This window comes from Lontra canadensis, unplaced genomic scaffold, assembly GCF_010015895.1.
Source record: "Lontra canadensis isolate GAN:19392208 unplaced genomic scaffold, GSC_riverotter_1.0 scaffold117, whole genome shotgun sequence".
Taxonomy (NCBI): Eukaryota; Metazoa; Chordata; class Mammalia; order Carnivora; family Mustelidae; genus Lontra; species Lontra canadensis.
The window spans coordinates 620,821-640,878 of NW_022631111.1; the positions used below are offsets into that span (position 1 = coordinate 620,821).

At 49.1% G+C, this 20,058-nt stretch overlaps 1 protein-coding gene across 1 annotated transcript; it reads left to right on the plus strand.

Moving 5' to 3' along the window:
- The first annotated feature begins 4,810 nt into the window (after positions 1–4,810).
- LOC116857059 (5-hydroxytryptamine receptor 5B) lies at positions 4,811–17,182 on the plus strand. The gene is made up of 2 exons (XM_032840889.1): positions 4,811–5,614; positions 16,755–17,182. The coding sequence occupies exons 1-2, from the start codon at positions 4,838–4,840 to the stop codon at positions 17,085–17,087; spliced, it is 1,110 nt and encodes a 369-aa protein (XP_032696780.1). The 5' UTR covers positions 4,811–4,837; the 3' UTR covers positions 17,088–17,182.
- The last annotated feature ends 2,876 nt before the right edge of the window (positions 17,183–20,058 follow it).

Genomic DNA, 20,058 nt, shown 5'->3' on the forward strand with positions numbered 1-20,058 from the left:
CGGAAATATGTAAAAAGAACAATCATACTGTTCCTTTGTTTCAGCTCAGTTATTAAATTTGGGAGAAAAATGCATCAAAGAGAAGTCCCAAAGGGGCAAAAGAATTCTGCTCATTGTAATTTAAAACTCAGCAAACAAAGGTACTGAGTGGGCAGGGCTCTGGTGGTACTTGGTCCTTAGAAGCAACAAGTGACTTGCTAACTGTTTGCAGATGCTCTTGGAAGACAAGAGACCTCAGGTCAGAGACATAGGACGGTTATCGCTCCAGGCAAGAGCTGTAGCATTTGCTCCAGGGACATTTGTGCTCGGTCTCCACATTTCCCAAGTCCCATGGAGGTTACAGGAGGGCCTGTGATGGACACCCGCACCTGACCAGGGTGGGGGATGGACTACTGTGTTACAGGAGCAGAGCGCTGGCCTTGGGGGCTCATCTGCCTTCTACAGGGAGCAGAGGGAAGCTTGCCTTGTGCCCCGGGGGAGAGGTCGCCTCATCCCTTAAGGCCACCTGCTGCAAACACAACTCTGCCAAGTGGCCTGCGTGTGACCAGTCAGGGCCCTGGATCCTTGGTGTGCCCTACAGGAACGTGCCCGGGTACTTGGGACACACAGACCACCTCTCCCAACAATTCTTCCTTCGTTCCTTCAACACATCCGTTCAAATGTCTTCAATCCCCTTCTGCGTACACAGAATTAGATATAAGAAACAGCAGTGAGGAGGTTCTCTCCTTAGGAGGAGCTTAGATGTTAGTGGGGAAGGTAGGTAACAAAGAGGAATGAAATTCAACAACATGATGTCACGTGGCAAAGTGTTGTGAAGACAAAGCAGAACAGTGGGAGACAGAACAGCTTATAATTAATTCAGCTTTCTGATAAATTTAGATTTGTTCATTACAAAAAAAAACTTCTGCTATTAACAATGCAAGATCTGAAGACATTTGGTTTATTTTGTACATCTTTATTCAAAAGGTAAAATTAGGATATTTAGAATCTTCTTTTTTTAATAATAAGCCTCTTTCCTGTTGAAACCAATATTTTGATTCATAGATGCTTTGTTGCTCATTTCTTTTTCCTTTTGTTTATTTCCTCCATCAGAAAGTATGTTGCTGAGCCCCTGGGTCACTCAGTTGGTTAAGTGACTGCCTTTGGCTCAGGTCATGATCCTGGGAATCCCGGGGTCGAGTCCCACATCAGGGCTCCCTGATCAGTAGGAGTGGGGTGTCTGGGGGTGGGAGGTTCTGCTTCTCCTTCTGACCCTCCCCCTTCTCATGCTCTCTCTCCAAAAAAAATAAAATAAAATAAAAAATAAAAAACAAAAACTAGAAAGTGTGTTCCTGTATATTGTTTAAGCTTTACGTTCCTCCAACATATTTCGCAGTTACCTTGTCACTTTGGTTTTAAGCAGAGAGAATACCTTTAGAGAGAGGGAAAGATTGTCAACTGATGGTGGGCAGGGGGGTGGGCTGGAGACGGTGACACTGGAGCAGGAAAACCAGAATGGAGTCAGCCAATGAGCCTCTCCTGAGGGAAGAGCATCCCAGAGAGAAGGAACAACAACCCACCAAAGCCCAGAGAATGGAATGTGCTTGTCCCTTTCCAGAAAGCTGAGGCTGGGGTGGCTGGAGTGCAGAGAGGGAAACTGAGACGCGGGTGGAGAACCCCAAGCCGACCTGTAATTGAGACAATAGAGTCCATCCTTCCTTCCTTCCTCTCTCTCTCTCTCTCTTTCTTTCTTTTCTTTTCTTTTCTTTTCTTTTCTTTCTTAGACAAAGAGTGCTCACGAGAATGCACTAGGGGGTGGGGGTGGGGGGAGGAAGAGACTCTTAAGCAGGCTCCACGCCCAGGATAGAATTCAAATGAGCTCAATGAGCTTAATTGGAGCATGAGGCTCAGTCTCAGGACCCTGAGTTCAGGACCTGAGCCGAAATCAAGAGTTGGACCCATAACTGACTAAGCCACCCAGGTGCCCCAGAGACAACATAATTTTCTAACATGACAAACAGACTTTTTATATAAAGTAATTTCTAGAAAACGATTAAAGGAAAACAATCGGACTGGACCCCAGTCCAGTGCAGAGAGGGCAGCTTGGCTCCAATGACACATGGGCTAGCGGGTGGGGAAAGAGTCAGAAGAGCTGAGTCCCAGCTGTGAGGCACAAGGCAGGGCCACAGACCTCTCTGTTCTCCATCTGTGAATGGGAATGAGGCCTAAAATGGTGTGGGTAAGATCAAGGGAAATAAAATATGTGCAAGAATTTTCTTGCTACCAATGTTGGAGTCACTGCAATTGAACAAACAGGATCTACATCAAAGATCGCAAGAGAACTAAATGGAAGGTTTAAACTCAAAGTTAAATAGTAGCAAATGGTCACCCGGATAAGGAACACTTCCTCAACCCTCTGCCACGGGCTTCCTCTAACTACACGGTTCTGTGATCATCTCCTGGCAGATGTAATTAGCCTCATTTCTGAAATGAGGAAACAGAGTCTAAGTTGCCCAAAGTCTCTCAAGTACTAAATGGCACATTATAAAATATGCAACTATGAAGAGACTATAGAGCAACACAGAACATGTTAAGCAAAATCTGCAAAAAGAAAAAAAAAAACTGATTTTAGGCTTAAAAAAATGCATGTGGCTGGGAGCAAAGGGACGAGAACAATAGTGAGCTAGGTACCTGACTGGGGCAACAGGAGTTCTGTCACATTTTTTGTGTTCTTCGTTCTTGTTACAGTGTTGCCCAATAAAATGGGGAGCACATTATTGTGAAACTATTTCAAAGGCTGGTCCCCATTTTCTGTTCAAGGACTGTTCTCATCATGTGAGTTTTCTCAAAAACCATCCAACATCCCACTTTTTCCAAGACCAAATGCAAAAACCCTGCTCCTTGGCCTTTACACTGCAGGTCTGTCTCCTTGACCCCAGCCTTTCATGCTCCTACCAAGTGCAACCCTCCATCTGGCCCACTTCCTCCCTGCATTTCAGGAAACAGGAAGCCTTCGCTGACCACAACATCCCCATCTTTGTGATCCCGAACAGCCCATTTCTGGGGTGGACACTTAGGCCTGTTAAGTGCTTTTTACTTCCTTGCAGGTTGCTTCCTCTGCCCCACGAGTCTGCTATCAAGTGTGCGTGTGTACGCAAGGACCAGCGCACAGAGTATGCAGAAAGCAGAAAGTACCTATTTATTAAGCGGATAAAGAAGGGAGAGCAGAGGAGAAGGACATTTGTGGGGTCTCCTTCCTGCTGGGTCCAGATCTCCAAACACTGCCCCAGCGGCCAGGTATGGGACTGCTCCAGGGAAGAAAACACTTCCATCTGCTACAGCCTCAGGGGCCTTTCTAGAATGCATCTCTCTGGGAGCGGACTCTCAGGGTGCAGTGCCCCCTCTATGGCTGTTCCTGGGATGTCATAAGAAGCCAGTGGAGGACTTCCGGTCTGCTGCAGTGAAAATAAAAGGGATGCTTTGGGCTCTGTGTTGGTGTTTCTAACCTATGCCCAGGAACAGAAGTAATGCAGCCTCGGGTTGAATTCATTTTGACTGAACTATTTTTTAAAAGTGTGAGACTGAGGGGTGCCTGGGTGGCTCAGTCATTAGGTGTCTGCCTTCCCCTTGGGTCCTGGGACTCTGGCCCTGCATTGGGCTCCCTGCCCAGCAGGAAGCCTGCTTTTTCCCTCTGGCACTCCCCCTGCTTGTGTTCCTTCTCCTCTCTCACTGACTCTCTTACCTGTCAAGTAAATAAAATCTTAAAAAAAAAAAAAGTCTGAGGCTGAAAATGGGGGAGAGCAGTAGAAGGTTAGGGGGATTTTGTCCCTTCCAATCTGTTTCTGCCTTTGCCTGAGGGTCAACAAAAAATAATTCCCAGCCTTAACCTTGATCTGAAGACCTGGAAGATATGTAACATAGTCAGAGACGTTAGCAAACACAAGGGGGCGGGGTGGGAAGGACAGATGGGGATGTGGTGGGGCAGGGTTAGGGATGGCGGTGATGGGTTCTAAAAGCTACCTCTCAGGGACCTCTGCCACACTGCCTAGAGGCAGCGCTCTTCCTGCCCAGAGCCAGAGAGAACTTCTCAAGGCACCGTGAAGCCCCTGACAGCTAGAAGTGAAGGATGGAGGCGGCGTTAGGGTCTCTCCCTTTGTGTACCTCACTACCCGAACCTCCTCTTTCAGGTATGCGTGGGATCGTGATTCCATGAGACCAGAACTCCTCCGTCTGGGAGAGGGGTTGGGGGGCGCCTCTGTTTCTCGATGTTAAACCGTGCCACCAGGAGGATCCCAAAGGTCCGCGAAGGTGGCGGCTACAGAAAGGCTGAGCGATCCTGAACCTTCTCCCGAGACAGCCGCAGTTAGGGTTCTCTCCGCAGGGCGGAGGTGGGGAGCCCCGCGCGGCGGCGGCGGCATGATGGCTTGCCTGGTGTTCAGCACCCGCCCTCTCCGGTGCAGCCCGGCCCCTGCGGCCGCCCGCTGTGGGTCGGAGCACCTCTCCAAGCCCGCCCCTGCGCGCGGACACTCGGCGGCGCTCCCAGATTCCCAGCCCTGTGACAGCCCGTTGCCCCGGGGACGGGGCGGAGAGGTGGGAGGGCCCGGCGCGCCGAGCCCAGCTGGACTCCCAAGGGGTCCCAGTCTTTTTCCCTCCACTGGAAAGGAAGTCCACGAGGGCTCCGAGCCAAAAGGGGGCTGTGAACCAAGGAGGGACAGGGTAGGGTGACCTGGACACCTGCCCACCGTCCTCCCGGGGCACGCAGCGACCCCTTCCACGCCCGCACCTGCCGGGTCCAGGCGAGCCCCGGGAGGAGCGCTTGTGTCCCCTGTCGGGAAGCCGGGATCCCGCGCCGCGCGCCATGGAAGCCAGTAACCTCTCGACCGCCACCGGCGTCGCCCTTCCCCTGTGCTCCGAAGCCTGCAGCATGGGCCCGAGCCCCAGCGGGGTCGTCGGGTTGACGACCGCGGGCTATTCCGCCCTGCCGGGCCGCGAGCCGCCTTTCTCCGTCTTCACGGTGCTGGTGGTGACGCTGCTGGTGCTGCTGATCGCGGCCACTTTCCTGTGGAACCTGCTGGTTCTGGTCACCATTCTGCGCGTCCGCGCCTTCCATCGTGTGCCGCACAATTTGGTGGCCTCGACGGCCGTGTCAGACGTACTCGTGGCGGCGCTGGTGATGCCCCTGAGCCTGGTAAGCGAGTTATCCGCCGGGCGACGCTGGCGGTTGGGCCGGAGCCTGTGCCACGTGTGGATCTCCTTCGACGTGCTGTGTTGCACCGCCAGCATCTGGAACGTGGCGGCCATCGCCCTGGACCGCTACTGGACCATCACGCGCCACCTGCAGTACACGCTGCGCACCCGCCGCCGCGCCTCGGCGCTCATGATCGCGCTCACCTGGGCGCTCTCGGCGCTCATCGCCCTAGCGCCGCTGCTCTTCGGCTGGGGTGAGGCGTACGATGCGCGGCGCCAGCGCTGCCAGGTGAGCCAGGAGCCCTCCTACGCCGTCTTCTCCACCTGCGGCGCCTTCTACCTGCCGCTCGGCGTGGTGCTGTTCGTGTACTGGAAGATCTACAAGGCGGCCAAGTTTCGTTTCGGCCGCCGCCGCCGGGCCGTGCTGCCGCTGCCCGCCCCTGTGCAGGTGAGGAGCGGGCCGCCTAACAGGTGGTCGAGGGGGGAGGTCAGGGCTTGGCCCCCGCGAGAGCTGGCGGCGGAAGATGGCACCCTCCGGGCGCGCACCGGGAGCGCAAGGGGAATTTGTCATCTGCTCTCCCGGAGCGCGCACTGAGGGGCGCCTCACCAGCGCACCTGCGCTCTCCCGGAGCGCGCACTGAGGGGCGCCTCACCAGCGCACCTGCGCTCTCCCGGAGCGCGCACTGAGGGGCGCGCACGCGGCGGGGGGCTTGCGGACCCGGCGCGCGGGTGAAGGGGTTTCACCAAGCGTGCACAGGGCCTCGCGGGGGCCGCGGGCGCACGCGGGTGCACGCGGCCCAAGGAGGCTTGCAGGGGCAGCATTGCCGGTAGTGTTGAGGGCACGACCCATGAGCCGCACCCTTGGTGCTTTCTCCAGGGGTGGCTGTGTCCCTATGACTCCTGCAGCCGGCCACTTCCTGGTGCCGAGGAGACAGAGCGAGACTGCGGCGCGCTGGGAGTGTGTCCTGCAGAGTTCCACATTCCCGGGGTTTCCTTCTCCGCTGTGCCCTGGTCCATCCTCTGCAAGCTAGAAACGGATCTCGAACTCTGTCTGCCAGCTCCCTGCCAGAGAGGAAGTGAGTGTAAAATCTAGCCCAAGTATCACTTTCCTCTTAGTACCCCAACCTCAGTGCTTTCCTCTAGCGACTTTGGAAGGAGAGAGAACCGTCGATTCAAATCCCAGCCTGGGACATGGGGGCTAGTTGCTTCATCTCTGCGGGCCTCTTTTCCACATCTTTAAACAAGTTCATTCCTGCTTCAGAGGGTTCTTGGTGAGGAAGGATCACACGAGATGGAGTGTGGGAGGAACCAGCACACTGCCTGGCACCCCGGGGCGCGGGTGAAGGGGCAGAGCTGGCTGGAGTAGGCATCAACGGGGTGTTGCCCAGAGGCCCGCACTGGTCCAGATCATAATCCTGGAAATGAATGAGTCAGAGGAACACGCATTTGGCAGAACTTCTCTGATTGCCTTTAGAACTGGAACTTTCTGTCTTTTGGCCTCCTCAACCTAGAAGCCCCAAACTTTCCTTTTTTTGGGGGGGGGGGTGGTGGTCAGGCTCCGAGTCCTGGAGAATAATAAGAGGATTTTTTTTTTTTTGTCCCTTCCCAAATACAGTAGAGTAGTTGCCCTTTGTCCACAGGCATACCTTCCAAGACCCCCAGGAGATGCCTAAAACTGCAGAGAGTGCTGAATCATAGATACTGGTTTTTTTCCTATACATACTTACCTAAGATAGAGTTTAATTTATAAATTAGACACAGAGGTTAACAACATTCCTAATGATAAAAAAGGACAATTATAATAATATAATAAAAACTATGTGAATGTGATCTCTCTCAAAATATTTTACTGTACTCACCTTTCCTCTGGTGATGCTGTGAGATGATAAAATGCCCACGTGATGAGATGAAGCGGGGTGATGGCGTAGGCATTGTGACGTCATGTTAGGCTACCACTTACCTGGAGGACTCAGGAGAATCGTCTACTTCCGGACCTTGGTTGATGACAGATAACTGAAACTTCAAGAAGGGAAGCAAAAGCATGAAAAAGAAGGAGGAGGGGGAGATCACTATGCATGGCTCAAGGAAGGACTGCTGGTGGGAGGGGGCCGGGGGTAAGGGACAGTAAGTTTTCTGTTGTTAGTTTTGTTTTAATTTTGGAAAGTTAACTCAGATACGTAGGCTACTCAAACATATGTGTTTTAAAAAGCAGACTTTTTCCTCTTCATTAAATGGCAGAGGGATTTTGTAGCATAAAATAGGAATGTCAAGGCTATAATTAGAAAGTGTTGGTAGGGGAGAGCTTTATTCAGAATTAATGATGTTCTTTGAAAGGTCCCTTGGAAATGCCTGGGATGATTATAGCTTTTCTGTCTGATTGCAGAGGTAGGCTGACTTTGAATAGCTACATCAATCCAATGTGCACCTAGAGAAATCATGGTGGAATGGTTGCCAGAAAGGCTTGCCAAACCTGAGTTTGGCATTCATTTTTGAAAGCGCCCATTCAGGCAGGTGATAGATACCATGAAGGGAGTTAACAGGAACCTGGCCAATCTGGGGTGGCCATGGGTGGAGAGAAAGAGCTCTGGGAGGCAGGGCCAGTGCTTTGATTTTCCATTTGCTGGCAGTGGACCCAGGGCAAGCCCTTCCCCTGCTTTGGACTGCAAGTTCTCTTCTCTAAAACACAGTATCCATCTAAGCTATGGCTGGGACTCTCGAGTCACGTGATGTTGAGATTGTAGATGGGATGATATCGGAGAGCATCCTGCTTCCTTAGGCTTTGGGCAGCCCTCACTCAGATGCCTGGGGATGCTGCTCAGTCAGCATCTACAAGCTTTCTGGATACAAGACACCTGAATGGAAACTTAGAATAATATACCCGTAATACTAACTCTCTACCTTCCCCTCTCCCCGCTGCCATTTCCCACACTCTAGGGAAAATGAGTTGAATTTAGGTGCTGCAATGTGTCTGTACTGCTTTCTGTGGGGGGACAGAAACACTTATGGAGTCTGAAGGCTCTGGTAATAGGGCTGTGTACATCCTTCATTTTTTTCGCCATTCTGTGGCCAGGTCCCAACACTGAGATACAATCAGGAAGGGATGAGCCACATTCCTGGGCAGTGATTTAATTCTCTGGGGGCAAAATGCAGTTTTGGAAAGTAGAACTTTCCAACGTTTACTAAGTGAGTCCTGTCATCCAGACACTGTGTTGGACGCTCTGCCTCCAACTTCTCATTTCATCTCCATGACCCAGCTGTGTTGGCCTTATCATCTCGATCAGTCCAGATAAGCTAAGACATGTTCAGCCACACATAACCCCCAAATGGACAGCTTATCTCACTCTCAAGAGTTCAAGGTGGGTCCCCTCCCACAGAGCTCTCTGCCTGGCAGCAACTCATAGGTCTGGACCCCTTGCCATTACCTCGCTCTGTGGTCTGGAATGACTGGCTTCCAGGTTGCTGCGCGAGGGGAAGGGATGGATGGAAATATAGTAGCTTTTAGCTGCCTTCCCCTAAAGTAGACACATGTCAGTTCTGTCCTCAGCCTTGGCCAGCCCTGGACATCCAGGGAAGCGTGTGGATAATTTGGTGAATACTGTTTTTACCACCAGCCCTCATCTTCTAGTTGATGAACCTAAGTCACCACAAAGTCAGTTCAGCTACGACCACAGAGTTATCGAGTGGAGAAGCTGAGGTCACTGTTCTTAACTTTGTCATTCCTCCATGCTGTCTGCCTCCAGGGACTTAACTGCTGAGCATCGTTCCATCGCCCGCAGAAACCTCACCTTCACAGGAAGGAGGCAGCCATATCCCAGTCAAGGTGGGGCATCATGGGAGCAGGGTCTCAAAACTATGCTCCCAGGAGAACTGACCACAGCTGAGCATGGAGGCACTCAGGAGGCAGGGTTCATGCCCACCCTGCCCTCCTTTTCTTCAGATTTCTAGAATGAGCACCACATATAGAGTGTGTTTTGGGCTCCCCCAACCCTGCCAAACGACCCCCACGGGTCATGATTATTTTCCACTGGCCTGTGCCCTCTACTATTGAGAAGAAGAAAAAAGCAAAATCAATGGAGATTATGTCTTTGGCTTTTAAAATGTGACCTCAAAACTTTTTTTTTTCAATTGTTTGATTGCTGTGCACATGTTCATGAGCAGGGCCTAATTATTCATTAGGCACAGTAGCCACAGTACTTTTAGGGGCCCATGGAAATGGTTTGATTTTAATTTCTTTTAAAATTAGGGGAAGAATGAATGTAAGAGCAATGAATATATAATAATGTAGCCAGCCTCAGTTATAGTAGTCTTCATAATAATATGGTCATAAAATATAATTTTTAATATTTCTTAATGGAGGCAGGGGCCCACAGAGGCAGAGACACCTGGGGCTCATGAATGTGATTACGCCGACACCCTTCATTCACTCACTCACTCACTCAGTAAACATGTGGTGGTAGACAGTGTGCCTAGTGGTTAAGAGCAGGGGATTTGGAAGCAAGGAGACCTGGATATCAGTTCTTTTTGTGCCACTTATTAGCACTGTAGCCAAGAGACTTAATTTAAGCCTGCATTTCCCCATAGGTAAAATGGAAGTATGGCCACCTGCTTATAATATTCTTGTGATGAGTAAATGAGTTAATGGTGTATACGGGGTATCGAAAATAGCAAACCAAGAATGCAAGCTGCTGCAGCATCTTCGTTATTATTCTTTACAATTCCTCTTGTAAGTTATAAATAATGAATTATGTTTTTATTCTTATTACTACTATTACTCACCATCCTAATTGGGGAGTTACTTCTCGCTTGTGTAACAAACTAGCCCAAAGCTTAGTGGTGTAAAACAACAAACACGTATTAACCCACAGTTTCCGGTGGGTCAGACATGGGAATGGCTTTGCCCTTCTGGGCCCCAGGTCTCATGTGGTTGTAGCCAAAATGTCGGGTGGGGCTGTGGTCATTTGAAGGCTTGACTGGAGCTGGAGACTGCTTCCAAGATGGCTGACTCACATGGCTGTTAGCAGGAGGCCTCCCCAGGGCTGCTTGGGTGTTGTCACAACATGGCGGCTGACTTCCCTTTTTCCTGGAGAGCACAGCAAGGAGGAAACTGCAAATGCCTTTTACAAACTGGTCTCAGAAGTTACATGAGATCTCTTTCCCTATAGTCTATTCACTAGAAGTGAGTCACCAACTGCAGCCCACACCCAAGGGAAGGGGAATTAGGCTCCACCTTTGGAAAAGTATCAGTGAACTTGTGGACAGATTTTAAAGCCACTGCCATAAGACACACAGATGGTGCTCAGAATTACTTGATTGACTGTTACTGACCTGCAGATCAGGCAATGTAGCAGCCTCTGAAGTTTCAAAGAATTTGAGTGAGCAAGGTCTCTGTTCTCCAGGGATTAATTTTAGTAGACCACAACTATAGAATTAAAAATTCAATAAAGTCTTATAGTTACTCTGCTAGAAGTTTGTCCAGAATACAATGAATGGTCCTGAGAGACTGAACAGTATAATGGGAAAGCACTTTGCACACAGTAAAGAACAAAATAGATGTGTAATACTGAACTGTAGGGTTTGTGACAACTTGGATCTGAGTGTTAGATAATGTTGCATTATAAATACTTGCCTAGCTAAGCTAACTCTGTGTATTAGCATAAATAACTTTTTGTGTTGTAAGCATATAGCACATACGCCTTGAGTGACCTGAAATCTGTACAGAGCCCATATGTTTTTGTCACTTGTCCAATGTTTAGTTGTCATTTGGACCACCCCGAAGACTAAGCTACTGGTGGGCCTGTGGGCTTGTCAGAGCTTGGGTACGGGAAGAATGGTGGAAAATCACCACCCTCGTTCTGATTCCATCTATTAAAAGAACTGTGGGCTCAAACACATTCTCATGCCAGACTGCAAGCTTATTTTAACTTTAGGAAAGTACATTTTATGAATCAAATTGTATCCGTGGTAATAAAAAAATCTGGTTTATGGTTTGATTCTTTTAAGATTGGCCCCTAAGAGCCTGCAAGTTTCCAGAAGTACTTGGATGTGTCGAGGAGTGTTTCCTCTACACCTTCAGAAATGCTTCTGGCCTTCTCGTCTCTATAAACTTCTCTCTTGCTGTTCCCCTTACATCGTTATGTTCATTCTGTCTCTTTACCTCTACTTCCATTTCTCTTTTCTCTCTGATTGGATTGTTGGGGAAGAGTGGAGGGGGAGAGGAGACAGGTGGTGGGGGTAGGCAAGTATGGCACGGGAAACGTGTGTCTTCACCAGTGACCTTGCAGTGATCTACTTCTCAAATCTGTTTAGTTCTTGGAGAAGGTTGAGCTTCTCAGTAGAATACTGAAGTCCAAAATCATGGCAGAGAAACTTCTAGAGGAGAGATCTCAAATCTATATTGCCCAGTGTAGGACCATAAATAAACCTGCCTTCTGTTCTCTAGAAACCTGAATCTTTTATACAGGGCCGCAAGCCAAGCTGTCTGCTTTTCCACGGGGAGACACTATCTCTGTCTTCCACGGTTGTTTGCTTTACAAACATCCTCAATAAGCCAGTCTAACCCTGGGTCTTTGCTAGCAAAATGTGCACAAACACAAGAGACCTGCAAAAGAATCATCTCTCCCAAATATCACCCAATTCAATAGATTTTTACTGATTTTACTGTATACCATATGTGATACTAAGTGCTAGGGACTCTTCAGGGGACAGGACACTCATCGTCCCTGCCGTCCTGGCCTGTTGGTGGTGACACAGCATTCTGAACAATTCAGAATCTTTTCCCTGGCCTCAGAGTCCTGGTGGGAATAGTGGAACAGAATATTTCAAACTGGGACTTGATGGAAAATTCTACTACGGAGTCCCCATACACAAAGTAGGTGGTTAATAAGTGTCTAAGCATATAGTGTCTGGCAGATTTGGTCCTTAATTAATTTCATATGAAAAAGCCTCAGTTTCTATGAAATGTAAAGGTACACTCATCTTTGAGGTCCCCGTCTCAGTATTGGCAGAGAGAGGCCATACAGCTCCAGAACCAGATGGAGCAGGCAGGCACCTTCGTTCTGCTTTTCCCGTCTTGTGTAGCCTTGGCCATGGCATTTGGTGTCTCCAAACTTCTGTGTATTCAGAGCCCTTTTCCGTTAATAGCAGGACCCAAAAGGGCCAGGTCCTACTGGTTGTGTGCCTCCAACAGCCCGTACTCTTCCCTGCAGATTAAGGGAGGTTTCTAACTGGAGGTCAGAGGCCCCTTAAAGCCTGAATGGTCAGGCTTTATGTTTAGATAGACGTGAAGAGGGAGGTCGGGGTGAAGAGGTGAGGGGAGAGAAGACCTACAAGGAGAGATGGAGAAGTTCAGGGATGGCCCCAGAGCTGGTGGCCAGAGACCCTAGAAATCACCAGGAAGCCATACAGGTCCATACTGAAGAAATCTCAAGCATATATATTCTTTTTTAAAATCATTTTTATTGGGTGCCTGGGTGGCTCAGTGGGTTAAAACCTCTGCCTTCAGCTCAGGTCATGATCCCAGGGTCCTGGGATCGAGTCCCACATCGGGCTCTCTGCTCTGCAGGGAGCCTGCTTCCTCCTCTCTCTCTGCCTGCTTCTCTGCCTACTTGTGATCTCTGTCTGTCAAATAAATAAATAAAATATTTAAAAAAAATAAAATTATTTTTATTAACATATAATGTACTATTTGCCCCAGGAGTATAGGTCTGTGAATCATCAGGCTTAACACATTTCACAGCACTCACTATAGCATATATCCTCCCCAATGTCCATAACACTCCACCCATCAGCAACCCTCAGTTTGTTTTGTGAGATTAAGAGTCTCTTATGGTCTGTCTCCCTCTCGATCTCATCTTGTTTCATTTTTCCCTTCTGTACCCCTCAGCACCCCTGTCCTGCCTCTCAAATTCCTCATATCAGAGAGATCATATGATAATTGTCTTTCTCTGATTTACTTATTTCGCTCAGCATAATACCTTCTAGTTCCATCCATATCATTGCAAATGGCAAGATTTCATTTCTTTTGATGGTTGCATAGTATTCCATTGTATATATATACCACATCTTCTTGATCCATTCATCTGTTGATGGACGTCTAGGTTCTTTCCATAGTTTGGCTTTGTGGACATTGTTGCTATAAACATTCAGGTGCACTTGCCCCTTCGCATCCCTACATTTGTATCTTTATGGTAAATACTCAGTAGTGCAATTGATGGGTCGTAGTATAGCTCTATTTTCAACTTTTTGAGGAACCTCAATGCTGTTTTTCAAAGTGGCTACACCAGCTTGCATTCCCACCAACAGTGTAGGAGGGTTCCCCTTTCTCCACATCCTTGCCAACATCTATCGTGACTTGTTAATTTTAGCTGTTCTGACTGGTGTGAGGTGGTATCTCACTGTGGTTTTGATTTGTATGTCCCTGATGCCGAGCGATGTTGAGCACTTTTTCATGTGTCTGTTGGCCACCTGGATGTCTTCTTTCAAGCATATATATTCTTTTCTAAAAAAAGATTTTGTTTATTTATTTGACACAGAAAGAGAGATCACAAATAGGCAGAGAGGCAGGCAGAGAGAGAGGGGGAAGCAGGCTCCTGGCTGAGCAGAGAGCCCGATGTGTCGCTCGATCCCAGGACCCTGGGATCATGACCTGAGCCGAAGGCAGAGGCATCAACCCACTGAGCCACCCAGGCGCCCCAAAGCATATATATTCTTAAAGTAGATTCTATTGTGGCACCTGGGTGGCTCAGTTGGTTAAGCATCTGCCTTCAGGGTCATGATCTTGGGGTCTTGGGATTGAGCCCCGCATTGGACTTCTTGCTCAGCGAGGAGTCTGCTTCTCCCTCTGCCCCTCATCCCACTCGTGCTCTCTCTGTCTCTCAAACAAATAAATAGAATCTTTTAAAAAAATAAAAGAAAAAAATAGATTCTTTTGGAACCCATCCAGATCAATCACCTTTACTAAAGGTGCAGAACAGGTAGGGTTTGAGAGTGTGGTCTCCAGTTCAAAATACTCCCATTTGACTTCAGCTCTTACCATTAGCAACTGGGTGATCTTGGACAAGGTATTTAGCTACCCAGAGTGTTTTCTCAACTCTAAAATGGAGATAGTAATACCTCAAAAGTTGGATGCAAGAATGAATTCAAGTCATCCCTTCCAAACCTTTAGCATAGTGTCTGTTTTATGATAACTTCTCCAGGCTGTTTTTAGCCTCCTTTGGCTTTCTATTGGATATCACATTTCAGATGACAAAAGTCAAGCTAGTCAGTCTCCTTGCAAGCTGGAATCATCATCCCAGGTTGACTCAGTCTCTTCGAAGCCGTTTCTAGAAAGATTGCACACTCTTTGGGCATCTCCCTCTGCATGGGGTGTAGCAGGCTCTAGCAAACAGATGCCGTGGAGGAGCAGAGCTGGGTTCTGCTAACGTCTCAGTGCTGGAGGCCAGGTCCTTTAAACCGACTTATTCAGTGAACTTGCCTTTTCTGTTTCCTCTTCTCTCAGGAGCCCTTTGGAACCGAAGTCACTCCATTTCTTTGCCTCAATAGCATAATGAGGATTTGGAATTTCCCTTACCCTGGGAAGGGACTCATGTGCCTGGGAAGCCATTTAGGTCTGTTGGAAAATTGCCCATTTCTGAGCCCGTAGGGAGGAAAACAAACTCGCCACCTTCCACTTCTGCTCCTGCGCTGATAACATTGCTCCCTCCCCGCGATATTGCCCAGTATTCATGAGGTGGTTTCAGGATGGCACCTTTTTGTGGCTGAGACTTGTTTGATGACTTGAGGATGGTCCACTATGAGGGATTAGGTCAGCACAGTCTCTTCATAAGGGGGATGAGGACGTGGGTCTCACACCTGCCCATGGGGGTCCGGCAAACCTTGGAATGGCCCATCAGAGGGGCTCTGGCTGGCCTCTGTGGGGGTGCAGGGTGGGGAGAGGTAAATGCTGTCTGTTCCCTTGCTGGCTTCCCTTGCCTTGTCATTGTTGACTTCCAAGGGGCAGGCGGGAGGAGACCAGGTGTTGCGCTGGCAAAGGAGAGAACTCTACTTTGTCCACATGACTGTGATCTGTTTTTAGGCTGATGTAGTGACTTTCCAACTGGAGGAGCTGGGGGCTGTGGGGGGAAAAGCAGAAGACACTGAATTCGAAGGTGGTGCTGGGGTCAGGCCACCTGGGGGCTCCTCTGCCTTTTGGCTATGGCCGTCCTGACCCAGTGAGAGATGCAGGTGTGTGTGCTGCGGTCCCGTGTGGCTCTCCACGGTCGTGGGGCTGTCCTGCCAGCTGCTCCCAGTTGTGTGCATGCCAGTCTGGGAGCCTCTTGGCTCCCTGCGCCACCAGCATCTGTGGCCACGGCTGGCAGCACCCGGGGAGGAGGGAAACGCAGGTGCGGACTGTTGTGTTGTCATGATCTCTGGCTCATTCAGCAACTGCTTCTTGAGCTCAGGCCAGGCACCAGATGCTGCTGCCGGGCAGGTGCGTGTACAAGGAAGACACAGTCCCAGCCCTGGTTCAGCTTGGCCCAGGGTTGGGGAGCAGGTGTAATAGCCAGAATTGCACAGATCTCTACAGAAGAGGGGAAAGGGGTACCAAACTGGGAGATGTGTTTGAGTTCATAGCATCAGAGAGGCCACTCTGAGAGGGCTGGTGGACCTGAGAGGTGAACAGGAGTGGACCAAAGGATGGGGGTGACAGGGCGGACCATGTGCCGCAGGCTCCTTCAATGGGAGTTATTACCGCAAAGGCATTTACAGTTGTCGTTTTAAAGCTAGGCAGTACAGACTGCAGAATCTAAACGGAATCCATTTAGCACATCATTGTATAATTTCTTGTAGTATTGGTGTTTATAGGCTGCCTCTCCAGCTTTGAACTTCATGGCTGGGCTGGGATCTCTTCACTTTGGGGTCCTAGTCCCAGCCCCCAGCCCACTCCATGAGTATCCAATGGGGGCATGTGCCAGGGGTTGCTCTGGGCATCCAGCACATTCCCAGTTCACCTCCACGGTGGCCTTATGATGGGGGGAGAGGACTTTGTCACCCAGTTTCACAGATGGAGTAGCAGGTTTGGACACTGGCGCTGGAACTCCAGCCAGAGTCTGACACTGAGGCTCCTGCTCTTATCTGCCTCTCTCCCTTTTTGTATCTTATTATCCAACAATGTGGGCACCACCACTCTCACTCCAGGAAGAAGCTTCAGGGCTTTTTTTTTTTTTTTTAAATTAAGATTTTATTTATTTATTTGACAGAGAGATAGAGAGCACAAGTAGGCAGAGTGGCAGGCAGAGGGAAAGGGAGAGGAAGAAGCAGGCTCTCCCTGGAGCAGGGAGCCCGATGTGGGATTCCATCCCAGGACGTTGAGATCATGATCTGAGCTGAAGGCAGATGCTTAACCGACTGAGCCACCCAGGCCTTCCTCCTCACCTCCTTCGGGGCTTATTTTAACCTACAGTTTCAGGAACATTTTGTTTGGATTATGGTGTAAGCCCATCTTGAACAAGGCTGCCGGAGAGGTGTTGGCCACGCGGGAGCAGCCCCATGCCGCTTTATCATCCAGCGTTAGGTTTCGTGTGTTTACCGCACGTTTCCTTTGTTCCAAGGTGAAGGAGGCCCCTCACGAGGCGGAGATGGTGTTCACGGCGCGGCGCCCGGTGGTGGCCTTTCAGATGAGCGGGGACTCGTGGCGGGAGCAGAAGGAGAAGCGGGCCGCCGTGATGGTGGGCATTCTCATCGGCGTGTTTGTACTGTGCTGGATCCCCTTCTTCCTGGCGGAGCTCATCAGCCCCCTCTGTGCCTGCAGCCTGCCCCCGATCTGGAAAAGCATATTCTTGTGGCTTGGCTACTCCAACTCCTTCTTTAACCCCCTGATTTACACAGCGTTTAACAAGAACTACAACAACGCCTTCAAGAGCCTCTTCAGCAAGCAGAGATAAACCCAGGGCTCGGGAGGACACGTAGGTAGGGCTGTGGGCAGGGAACTGTATCTCTCCCCGCTCCAGGCATCTGGGAGCCTTGCCCCACAGCAGAGTAGTGATGATGTGAGAGCTGTACCATGGGGCCTGGACGGTAGGAGCAGCGATGCCCACGGCTCTCTGGAAAGACTGCACATGTGTGGCAAGCGTGCCCGTGGGCCCTCTTCCGTGGTGTGTGGCAGACATTGCTAATTGATCGCAGCACCTTTCTCCACGGAGCTGGACTCTGCCTCGGGATCCTTTGCAGACAGCTCTCTAGTTACTGCTAACTGGTTGGAATGGACACAAGAGTCGAAGCTGACTTGCCTTTCCTTTAATACGCTATTTCTCCGAGGGGATCCGTCTGCACCGAGCCCCAGTGGCCCGCTTTGGGGCCCACTAAAACGTGTCTAGTGCAACCCCTATCTACTGAATCAGGCTTTCAGAGAAGTCTGATCATTTATATCATTGAGCTCTTTTTTCGTCAGTGAGAGACAGTGCTGGATGCTTAGATTGTCTTTAGACCAATTAAATTGACCTTCCTGAAGGGGCGGGGGTGGTGAGCCCCAGGCAGGAGTGTGTTTTAAAGCTCCTCAGGGGATTCTACTGTGCAGCCGGCCAGTGTTGAGGACCCCGGCCAGTGTTGGGGTCATTTCTCTGCTTCCCAACAAGGGAGAGCAGCTATGAGAAATGTTCCCAGAACTCTACCATATGGACTTGTATGTGTAATAAAAATACTTTTGAAGCATTGATTTCTAGGCTCAAAATCATTCATATGTATGATTGATCACACACACACACACACACACACACACACACACACCCATATTCACATATGCCATTGAAAGAGGGATGACTGCTGTCTATGACACAACCACCCCAAGCCACCGTAGTGAATCTTGGCCTTCCCGAAAATACCAAATGTGGCCCAGGCATGTAGGGGTCCCAGGGCCTGGATGAGAGGGGATACCTGGACTAAGTCACGCTGGCCACAGTCCCTGTGATTTTGGAGAAGGGCTGATTGCTTACTGATTCGGTTTTTCAATGTACACAAATAGTTCACTTCCCCATCAGCTCACTGGATGTTTGAGGTACGTAGACATTCTTTAAGCTTATACCATAGAGGACCTGTACTTTGGGGTTTATCCACAGTGCCTTTCTCCAGAATCTTTGGGGCCAGATGGGCTTTGGAACTTAGGAGTGTTTTTAAGTGTTAGAAAGGCAATCTGGTGTATATTGCATAAATTAGGTAACACCCCCATCTGGGTTGGGCCAGCAGTCTCTACTCAACAGGTGCAGTAAAATAAATGAATATTTACACTGTGAGAAAAGACTAAGAATAGCTAGCTAGCGTGGAGTCAGATCAGATTTTGTCACTCAATGAGTTAGAAACCACCTCTGTTTACCGAACTTTGTGTTTTTGCCATTGAGGACCCATACAACCTCAAACCATCCACAGTCCCTACTTTGCTCCATGTCAGTCCTGTAGAGGGGAGGGAATCGAAGGCAGTCAGAGGAGAGCATGTGGTCTAACCATTCCTCTGTGGCTAGTATTTGGGACACCACAACAGTGCTCCCTACACCAGCCTTCTTGGAGTCATATTTTGGAATTTTATTCTTTCATTGGAAGATACTTCATGAAAAAGTCATATGAAACATGTCAATGCATTTCACATAAAAATGTAAAGTCATCTGTTCCACTCTTCGTGAAGCATGTTTTCGTGTGATAATGAGGACTTTTAATTTATTATGTTTCCATTTTTCCCTTGATTAGGAAGAATAGAACCATATTTCTGGCCTAACTTTGGAAATCTGTATAGGAACTGGCATCCTATTGATCTGTGTCTAAGGTTTCTAGCCAGTTTATAATTCCAATTCCTACTTATGTTTTCCTTATCTTAGTGTTTTCTGTTCTGTTTGTATTTTAACTATCATAGTCTGTCTATTTCCTACAAGCCACCTCAAATCCTCTGTGAACCAAGACAGGGAAGAAGGGAATGGGTACACTGTTGTGTTTGAAGGGTTAGAGCTCAGCTTGGGGCTATCAGGGATTTTCCCCTATAGGCTGAAATACACGAGGTGGTGTTAGAGATCTTCTTCCCTGTCTCTTCATACTAATTATCAAGCACTCACCATGAGCTGCTGTTGTACTGGGTTTTATATACAAATGCTCATTTAATCCTACTTCTATCCTACAAGGTAGGTATTGTCCTCATTGAACCCCATCCCAAGAGGGTAAGTAGCCTGTCCGTGGTCACAGGAGTACATGGTAGCACTGGTATCTGGACTCAAGTCTGCCTGTCTCCAAGGCTGGGAAAGGACGGGAACTCAACGGATGTCGGCCTGGACTCCATGTTTCAGTGTTTGCCTGCATTTTGCAGCATGAGCCCTGCACCTGGTGTAGTGGGTCTGCTTGCATTGTTCTCATTGGATTCCAGGCAAGATCCTTAGAGGAAGAGTCTAGGTAGAGTTGGCCGGGGGGGCATTTGTGGAATTTTTTGGTTTACTCAATCTACTGGGTAGAATGCTTGATGATTGTGCTCATTTGGCCTGGGCTTTGACTTAATTGTGGATCATGATGGAAGCATCCCAGGCAGAAGGAATTACGTATGTGGAGCCCTTCTGAAAAGGAGGTTGCTTGTTTGCTGACTTGGTGACAACTTCTTGACCCTTTTTTTCAGTTAAGAAGACTTTCCCTGGCTACCATTATAATTACAAAATGCTCAATTTCTTTTTTAAAAAATATTTTATTTGTTTACTTGACAGAGAGACACAGCAAACAGCAAGAGAGGGAACACAAGCAGGGGGAGCACGAGAGCGAGAAGCAGGCTCCCCGCAGAGCAGGGAGCCCGATGTAGGGGTCGATCCCAGGACCCTGGGCTCATGACCTGAGCCGAAGGCAGCTGCTTAATGCTGAGCAACCCAGGCACCCCTACAAAATGCTTAATTTCTG

What these genes read in the sequence shown, in the direction of transcription:
- LOC116857059 (XM_032840889.1), top strand. Translation starts at nt 4,838, where the DNA reads ATGGAAGCCAGTAACCTCTCGACCGCCACCGGCGTCGCCCTTCCCCTG. An exon ending in CGCTGCCCGCCCCTGTGCAG is followed by an intron (nt 5,615 to 16,754) that starts GTGAGGAGCGGG and finishes CTTTGTTCCAAG; the next exon opens with GTGAAGGAGGCCCCTCACGA.